At 33.6% G+C, this 9,694-nt stretch overlaps 1 protein-coding gene across 1 annotated transcript; it reads right to left on the bottom strand.

The window, feature by feature from the left end:
* Positions 1 to 3,981: 3,981 nt before the first annotated feature.
* On the bottom strand, positions 3,982 to 7,585 carry LOC110690892 (inositol oxygenase 1-like). The gene is made up of 10 exons (XM_021867793.1): positions 7,431 to 7,585; positions 6,468 to 6,609; positions 6,291 to 6,372; positions 5,786 to 5,990; positions 5,366 to 5,478; positions 5,148 to 5,270; positions 4,970 to 5,039; positions 4,778 to 4,856; positions 4,599 to 4,680; positions 3,982 to 4,277 (listed from the first exon to the last, which is right to left on the bottom strand). Exons 1-10 carry the CDS (start codon positions 7,459 to 7,461, stop codon positions 4,251 to 4,253), a joined length of 954 nt encoding a protein of 317 aa, XP_021723485.1. The 5' UTR covers positions 7,462 to 7,585; the 3' UTR covers positions 3,982 to 4,250.
* Positions 7,586 to 9,694: the final 2,109 nt, after the last annotated feature.

The following is a 9,694-nucleotide window of genomic DNA, read 5'->3' on the forward strand; positions in this document are numbered from 1 at the left end:
GGACTTTACACCTGTTAGGGTGCATTGGGATTTTAATTCCTGACTATTTGGGGGACCTTGCATTAGAATTGATTCTATCATAATGCTTTTTTGTTAGAAACAAGTAGGAGTCGCCAATGAGTTTTATGAAAACCCATAAACCTCGTTCATGCCTTTCTCCCATGTGGAGTTCATGGGATATTTAGCACAAATCATAAGTTTACCCATGGCCAAATTGGTCTACATAAACCAAAAATGAGTTCGGGAGCGAGGGTACTAAAATCACGTTCTCTATAAAGGAGAATCGCTATTCTAGCCCTAGTGCGGCCTCTACTAGCTCTTCCTTTTTTACAATTTCATCCCCAAACAATATATGTAACGTGATACCTAAAACTAATTTAGTTGATTTTATTTACAAGCATTAATCACTTAGGAATTACATTGCAAAGTCGTTATTCTTTATTTAATTCAAATTCGTGAAAGGAGCAAAAGTACACAAGATTCGCCTTGGCTTAGGTGATCAATCAATCAATTAATTGTTCAATTCTAATATTATTTAACACAAGATACTATGTGGAATTGATTGATTAAATGTTTGTTTAAAGTGATCAAACAACACTATTTATTAAATTAAAGTTATTTAAACAATAAAGGAAAAGTGATTTATCTAAGTGCTCATGAAACTAATCGTTCTTCTTTTATGTTAAATCTCTGTTTAATGTGTTTATGGACTTTCTTTCTTCTTTTTACCTCCAAGGACTTCAATGGATTCAGTTAGGTTTGGAAAGTATTTGGGAAGAGAGAAGAAAAAGTAGTATGATAGTAAGAGAAGTTGAGAGATTAGGGTTTTGAGAATACTAGGGTTTTAATTAAAATTTTTCTGTCCGTTTAGAGCTGAACGAAGACTCCTACTTATAGGCTTCGGAATCTAGGTTTAGGGTTTTAGAGCCGCGACTTCAGGTGGCGCATGCAACTCTCTGAGTCGCGCTGGGTGCCGCGCGCAACTTATTGAGTTGTGCTGGTTTGCGGTTTGCCTTATACGAAAATGCGTTTTTCAAACTTCCATAACTTTTGATTGCGGAGTCGGATTAATACATGTGAGATATAATTGGAAATCTATGAATGTATACTTTCCAATGCCATTAGAATTAGGTTAAAATATGTTATGGATTAAAAGTTATGGCCGTTGGAGTGAAAGGGTATCGGTTTTAGGGCCCGGTTTAGTGTTTTGATCATAACTTCTTCGTTTTGGCTCGATATTGGGCTTATAATATACCGTTGGAAAGCTCTTTGAAAGGGCTATCCATCTTTGTAGGCCTTTAATGGGAATTTGATGTTTGTTTTATCTATTTGGCTCGGTTTTCAACAATGTAGGTTCCATTGGATCCAATCATTGTATTTGCCGCATTTGGGTCCGTTATTAATCAAGTTTAAACATGTATGAACACTTTTTAGGCCTAATTAGTAATCGAAAAAGGCTCTAAGATAAATTGGTCTCAAATATGGGTTTCAACTTACTTCATAATGTATTTCATAGTCTATAACACTTCAACTTTGATCTAACGTGAAGAACGGATTTTTGTAACATCATCGCACTTCCTTTCGAGACAAGAGGCCAAAAGTAGGTGTCTACAATATTGAAGTGATATTACTTGAAAACAATGATGTCATATATATATATAATTATGTCATATGAAATAGAAACATATTACTTGAAAATAATGATGTCATATGATTATGTTTCATATGACATGATTATATTCATATGACATCATTGTTGTCGAGTAATTCCAAAATTTCAAAATAGAAACATAACTCATTCTTGGTACTTTATAGACATATTTATAGGTGTGTTACGGTTTCAAACCACCTTATATGACCTCGGGAGTCACCCCACGTATTTAGTTTAGTTTTCGAAAAAATGTCAAAAAATGACCTGAAATCGTGTATTATAGCCTTCAATTTTGGACAATTTTCACTTTTTAAGACCCGGAAATAAAAAATATTGAGATACTTCCCATGGACCCTAATACACCCCGAGAGTCCATTTGGGTGGGTAAAACCATCCAATATACTTTCAAACTGTCAATTTACCCGTTTACAACTTGCAACGATTTCATAAACTCGAGGGTACCGCGGACATTTATGGAAACATATAATGATCATATATGGTTCCAAACAACATTATATGTCCCTAGGATGTATCCCCTGGTATCTCGAGACTTTTCGACACCGGGTCCCGAAACCTCCGAAATTGGCCAAAAATCGTGTATTATAGCCTTCAATTTTGCCAATTTTTGACTTATTTTGACCCGGAAACAAAATTTGCCGAGAAGCTACCATAGACCCTAATACCCTCTGGGAGTCCAATTGGGTGGGTGAAACCATTCAATTTGTCTTTAAGCATCCAATTTACCAGTTTCCGTACACGCCACTTGTATTGGCTATAAGCTTCCACGTGACCTTTATGTAGCCGACTTATGATTGTATATGGGTCCAAACAACATCATATGACCTTAGGATGCATCCCGTAAAATTCCGTGAATTTCTGACACCGAGTTCGGACATCTACTAAATTGCTCCGATTTCGTGTATAGCCTTCAAATTTGGCTTCAGTACATCATTTTTTCATTCGGCAAGATTATGCATCCAAGTACTTCCATGGGTTCCCAAAGGGACTTGGGATTCATGTATGATACCCGAAACCATCTCATTCATCCTTAATCACTATGTCTTAAGGCAACGATGACATACCCTCAAACGACAAAACTAGTTGTTTGTATGCCTTGTCCTTGGGTGCACATGTCACTTTGGCTTTGTCACTTGTCTCAATCCACTACATAGCATTTTTAAGCATATAAGAAGCAACGCTGACCTCGTTTTCCAAAATATAGGTGTTTTTAGGGAATAGGGTGGGGTTGGGGGGTGAGGGGGAGACGAATCGAAGAGACATAGGGATGAATCTCAGTGGATTGTGGAAGCAAGTCCACTCTGCCACTTACAATACCCTGTCGCGTATTTAAGTCGTCTGCAAAGGATTCAACCCGCCGCTTGGTAGGAATTGTATTTCAAGGCGGCTCTCACGGCGCATCCACCGCTCTTAGCCTACGACACGTGCCCTTGGAGGACGAAGCCCCTACTGTAGGACGAAAATCGGGCAGCGGGCACATGCATCACTTCTGTCCCGGATTCTGATTAGAGGCGTTCAATCATAATCTAACACACTGTAGCTTCGTGTCACTGGTTTTTCAACCAAGCGCAATGAGAAATTGTGTGAATCAACGGTTCCTCTCGTACTAGGTTGAATTACCATTGCGACACTGTCATCAGTAGGGTAAAACTAACCTCTCTCACGTTCCTTATTGGTGGGTGAAGAATCCAACACTTGGTGAATTCTGCTTCACAATGATAGGAAGAGCCGACATCGAAGGATAAAAAAGCAACGTCGCTATGAACGCTTGGCTGCCACAAGCCATTTATCCCTGTGGTAACTATTTTGACACCTCTAGCTTTAAATTCAAAAGGTCTAAAGGATCGTTAGCCCACGCTTTCACGGTTCGTATTTGTACTGAAAATTAGAATTAAATGAGCTTTTACCCTTCTGTTCCTCACAAGATTTATGTTCTCGTTGAGCTCATCTTAGGACACCTGTGTTATCTTTTAATAGATGTGCCGCCCCAGCCAAACTCCCTACCTGACAATGTCCTCCGCCCGGATCGGCTCGCAAAGTGGACCTTAAGTCTAAAAGGAGGGCATTGCCCCGCTTCCGACTCACAGTAAAATAACGTTAAAAGTAGTATCCACTAAATATTTCGCTACTATTATTGGTTGAGAGTCTTGAGACCACAAATTGCATAGTGATCTCTGATCCTAAAATAAGTACCAAAAACCTACATGTATGTGTCTGTGTAGCCTTATTGTGACATTTGCGACTTTAGGAAATTATAATAACTAAAAATTAGCCAATATTTAGGCGAACAAGGTTGAGGTAGGTGGCAAAAATACGCTCTAAGATAGCTTTAGAAGGATAATTTTATTAAAGAATGATCCAAGATACATACCCACTACAATGCAATTGATTACTAAATATTACATAAAGTAGAATTATAATTAAACCTAGTTACAATTGCAATTACATATTTGTACCATGATATAGAAAAGTTTTAATCTTACTCCTCGTTAACTCAAGTTATTACGGGTTTCCAAACTTATTAATTTGCCTCAATTGTAATTACAACGACATGAATTGGTAGCCAGCCTTCTTAAGACGTTCACCATCGCAGCTTGGATGGAAAATACTGCATTCAAATTCAAAGGAAAACATTATATTATTAAGTAAGACAGAATTTTAGTGTTTTTTGAACATATTGTGTAACTCGAACTAGTAACATGACAACTAAATATGAATGAAGATGGAAAAGTATGAGTTATTGAATCAAGATGTAATTGGGCCAAGATACTATTTGGGTCAAGCACAACGCAAATTTAGCCACACAAAAATGGCAACCCTAATCGGACTAGTTGGTCCGGATCATACATGATCAACTCTAGTGATACAATGTTATTACACAAACACCTAAATTTGAAAATAGAACAAGGTAAGAGTAAGGTTGAAGTACCTTGTTAATGAGAGAAAGGTAGTATGGCTTTACTTTCTCTACATCAACTCGAACTTTACTCTTGCTGTAAAGATCATATTTGCTGCACATAATCGATAAACACCAATTCAAGTAATTAACCATTTAAAAAACAAAGCGATTGTAATATGATATTTAATACAAAAATCGCGCTTATTTACTTGAAAACATGGAGCCATTTCAAGTTCTCCGTATCCTCATCATTCAACAAATGCATATATGCTCCAGATTTATGCAAAGCTGCAAATCCATTTAAATAACATTAACAAATCAACATAATAAAATTTAGTTCAACATAAATTAACCTTTATAAAAAATGCATAATTAAGAATTTATTTGACATTTGATCTTACCATAAAACGAGTGAAACCTAACTATGAACAGAGCTGCTGGAGGAAGAGTTGTACCATTTTCTTTAGCAACCTACAAATAAAATTATATATATATTATAGTTATATTAATTAGACTATTTTATCAATTAGTATTATAATTAAAATTTAACTTTGTAATTAAAATGAAAATAGTAATTACCAGGTACATATAATCATCATGTCCCCAAGAAACCAGAACATTGTCTAAACCACATCCTTCAGAGTAAATACCACACTTGGTGTTATAAGCAGGGTTGTGATGATCGGGGTTTAACCCGAAATACTGTTCAATTACGAGTTTAAAAATGTGTTAGTGTATATAATTATGTGTATTGACAAATTAATATCAATTTGATTGATTATTTAGCTAAAATTAACCTTGTGGTGAACAATGGATTCATCAAACGCACATCCAACCGGGAACGTGTCGCCGACAACTGCCCATTGAGGAAGTTCTCCAAAGCTAGGATGAACAAGAACTTTTCCAAGATCTAAGAAAACATAAACATCAATTTTATTAAGATATCAATTCAGTGACGCAATTTCTATTGTACACTTGAGTCGTTTAACGTTTTATGACACGTACACTCAATACAACACGTGCCTCAAACATGTATGTACGTGAGGACAATGTAATAATAATAATACACGTGTCCAAGTGTGTGCACTACTTGCCTCAACGTACCACATGTATGTGTACACGTCTTATACGCATACGTGTTGCTAATAATTAAATCCGGGTGTATAATAGACGTGATGTATGTAAATTAATATGAAAGTACAATTAAGTTAGCGTACCGTGAATAAGGGCAGTCAAGTGAAGCCAATCTTCATCAGGGTAGTCCTTCCTAATAGCTTCAGCAGTTTGGAGCAAATGCTCAATTTGAGGTTCATCCAAGTCAGGGTCACTTTCGTCCACAACTGTGTTTAAAAGTTCACAACACTCCCATATGCTCATTTCCACCTTGTCCAATTTACTATATTCCTCCCTCATTTTTTTCACCTACAATCCATATATTTGATTATTAATTTATACATATTTTCTTTAAAATTTTCAATTTTTTTTTATACTATAAACATTTGATTTACTCACTCCGTTTTAAATACTAGCTCCATTTTTATTTTTTGCACTATTTATTTGTCCTAGACTAATGTTTGTGATTTATGCCTTGTTATATACAAACAAGTGTACCGTACAATTGTACACCCGGTGTATATAACAATATATCCAAAAGCCGAAAGAAGGGATTTCTTTTGTAATTTTATTTTTTGACACAAGAAAGAGGGAATTAAATTGTCTTACAAAGTCAACTGTTTGGTGTATATGGTTTTGCTTGTAGAATTCTTCAACAGCATTTCTCCTTTCACTTTCTGCGTCATAGTCTCTGTATATAAACAACGTTAAAACATGACTCAATTATTATTAAAATGATTATTGATCGTAATAATTTGATTAATAAAAACAGATAGGAAATAAGACCTGAAAGTGTTGCCAAAGGCATTGGTTTCGGGTGTCGAAAATCCGTTTTCTGAAACCAATTTGGATTCGGGCATTCTAAATCCAGCATCCAACACCAATTCATTGGTATCCTTGTTAAAGTTTTTGATGTTTTCATCGATTCCTATTGCAAATAAAAAAATAAGTAAACAAAAAAGATAGAAATAAGATATAAGGTCTAACACAACAAGTTAATCATTTTATAAATTTAACCAACAATCGAATGATATTTACTACTCTCTTCGTTCTTTTTTGTTTCTCTGGTATATATTTTATGTCGTTTTCAATTTAATACTGTAATAATATTAAATATATCTTTGTGTGCGTATTTGGTTGATGACAGGAGTATGTTTTAGTCATTCGCATTTCTTTTTTTGTTACATAAGACATAATAGTGGCCGGTGCGAAAAATACAAAACAAATGTCAATTTAACAAGTGGAGATTTGGTGTATTAGGCCAAATTGTTAATAAACTATATATAAGTATCTATTTGAAAGGCTGAAATCTCAAATCTTAGGCATTTGAGTGTGCTATATATTTATGAAAAACACTCGAAATACAGCCAAATGTAACTAGTAGGAATACCAAAATTCTAAAGAGCAAAAATTATGATAGTTGTGAATGACGCAAGGATTTAATAATTTTCTGAATTATAGATGAATTTCATGAAACTAAATTTATCCTGACCTTATGTCCCCTATAATAATGAAGGGTCAAAGACCGACAAATAATTTTAATATAGTGCGTGGTTTTGAAGGTTGAAGAGAGTTAAAAAGTGATAATGATGCATACGAAATTCAATTTAACAGAATTAGCTAACTTTTGTTGTGTCCGATACTTTCAAAAGAGAGGATCTCACAAAAGTTGAACAATTTTTTTTTTAAAAAAAGAGAGAGAGAGAGAGAGAAAGGGTAAAAAAGGACCAAATGTAAAATTTAACGTACCAAAAACAGGCTCCTCGACAATTACAGTCATATTTGATAATGAAGCGAACACCAAAGAAGAATCAAAGAAAATTTTGAAGAACAAAAGACAAATTAAAAATTGGATTGAATGAAAGAGGAATACACAAAAAGTTAATGGAAAATGGATATGTTACATATGATTAGGGTTATGATATTTATAGTGAAAGTGGAGTCCTTGTTACAAATATAGAGACATAGTAAGTCCTTGCTTGAAAATTTGAAGATTTTGGATATTGTAGATTTATTACTATAAGTAACGTACAAATTGTGTCCTTGATAAAAATTTCAAGAGTTAGATTGTCCTTAATAACAAATAGCATGTTTTTGAATCTTCTTTAGCCTCTTTAGTTTTATGGATTGAAGTTTCCAACAAGCTGTCATCACCAACGCAGCATGCACTGGCTTTATCCACATGCCACACAAGCGCGTACGTTTTTGGGATTATATAATATATTTTTGGGTGTTCTAACCGGTACACCCTTTGGGCTAATTCGAATTCGGATCAATTCTGGGTGGTTAGATTCCAGTTCCCTTCCAATTGTTGTTGCGGAGGATTGAACACGGGTTCCCCTACCAAGTGTAGTTTCAATCACCACTACACCAACAACCAATTGGTATTATAATCCCACTTGGTTTATTTTCGAATTAAAATCATATGTCCCATTTTTAGTGATATCTTATTTTTTATTTAAGATCAAAACTAATATTTAATCCTTTATTTAAGATCAAAACTAATATCTAATCCTTTATTTAAGATCAAAATTGATATTTTACCTAGTTTGTTCCAAATAAAATCTTCTATCCTATTTTTTAATTGGCTGTTTGATTTATCTTGATCTTTCTAATATAAAATTTGTTATCCTGCAATTTATTTTAGAATGTAAAATATCATTAACGGTGTACTCACTAATTCAATAAATGGCAATACATATCATTTACTGCTAAATATTTTTGTAATCTTTATATTAATAAATAATCGTATGACACGTACCATACCATATTAATTAAGGAATGGGAGAGATTGTTATATACACCCGAGTGTACTATACATCCATGAGTATTTGTTTTTATTTTAATGATTGTTTTTCATTTTATATAACAAATTCTTAAGGAGTGGTAATATGTAAATAAGAATATCATTATTTTTATTCCACGCGCTAATTAATAGACTAGAAAAGGCATGATTGGTTGAAATATAAGTAGGTGGAAAATAAAAATGTAATGTAGTATAGAAGCCTGAGTCAGCATTGCGTAGATATTTAGATATGATAAAAAAATATAGTCACAAATTCAACCAAGTTGACAAAGATTGTTGTAGGCATTGAGTCACTACCAACCGCCCAAAATTTTGGATTTTTTTTTTCTTTGAATGGTTTGGATTATTCGGAGTAATTTTAATGTATGAGAAATATTTAGAATCATAAAATAAAATAACATCCCAATCAAAAAATCTTCATATAAAGTTGGGAATTTGGGATCCACCACCCAATTATAGCATATTCTAATACAAGAGTTTATATTTAACCTTCATGAAAAATTATATTCACATACATCGTATAAATTACATTATCTTTTCACAGTAGTTAATTGATAGCTAAGCTTAGTGTTTGAGTTGATAACTTGTGAAGCAACCATTAGCCGAAAGGATAAAGTTTACTATAGTTGTTGCTTTACTTTTCTAACACTTTCAAAAATTATTGTTTGTAGGATTAGTCGAACTTAGGCCTTGTTTGGTTTGATGTAAAAGGTTTTCATGGAAAATGAATTTTTCATTTTTTTCCCATTTTTCTATGTTTGGTTTGTTAAGGAGTGGAAAACAATTTTTTAATGGTGGAAAATTCCAACCTTAATGATGGAAAACATTTTCCTTCTAAAAACAAGGGAAGCCACATTTTCCTCTCTCCTCCTTACCTCTCTTTTTACTTCCCTCTCATTCATCCTTACATTTCCACTTTAATTTTTTTATTTTTCTTGGACTTTTCTTGTATGCAACCAAACAAAGGAAAACTAATTTGCAATTGTGTTTTTCTTTGAAAATATGTTTTCCATGAAAACTAATTTTCCATTGAAAATGTTTTACATTAAACCAAACGGGGCCTTACTGTCTCGGTGTCTTACATTATCGCTATTATATATATATATATATATATATATATATATATATATATATATATATATATATATTTATATATATATATTCTCTTATAAGTGCAAGTGTGAGTAAAGTTTATCCGAGGGCTGTC

Source organism: Chenopodium quinoa, unplaced genomic scaffold (genome assembly GCF_001683475.1).
Source record: "Chenopodium quinoa cultivar QQ74 unplaced genomic scaffold, ASM168347v1, whole genome shotgun sequence".
NCBI lineage: Eukaryota > Viridiplantae > Streptophyta > Magnoliopsida > Caryophyllales > Amaranthaceae > Chenopodium > Chenopodium quinoa.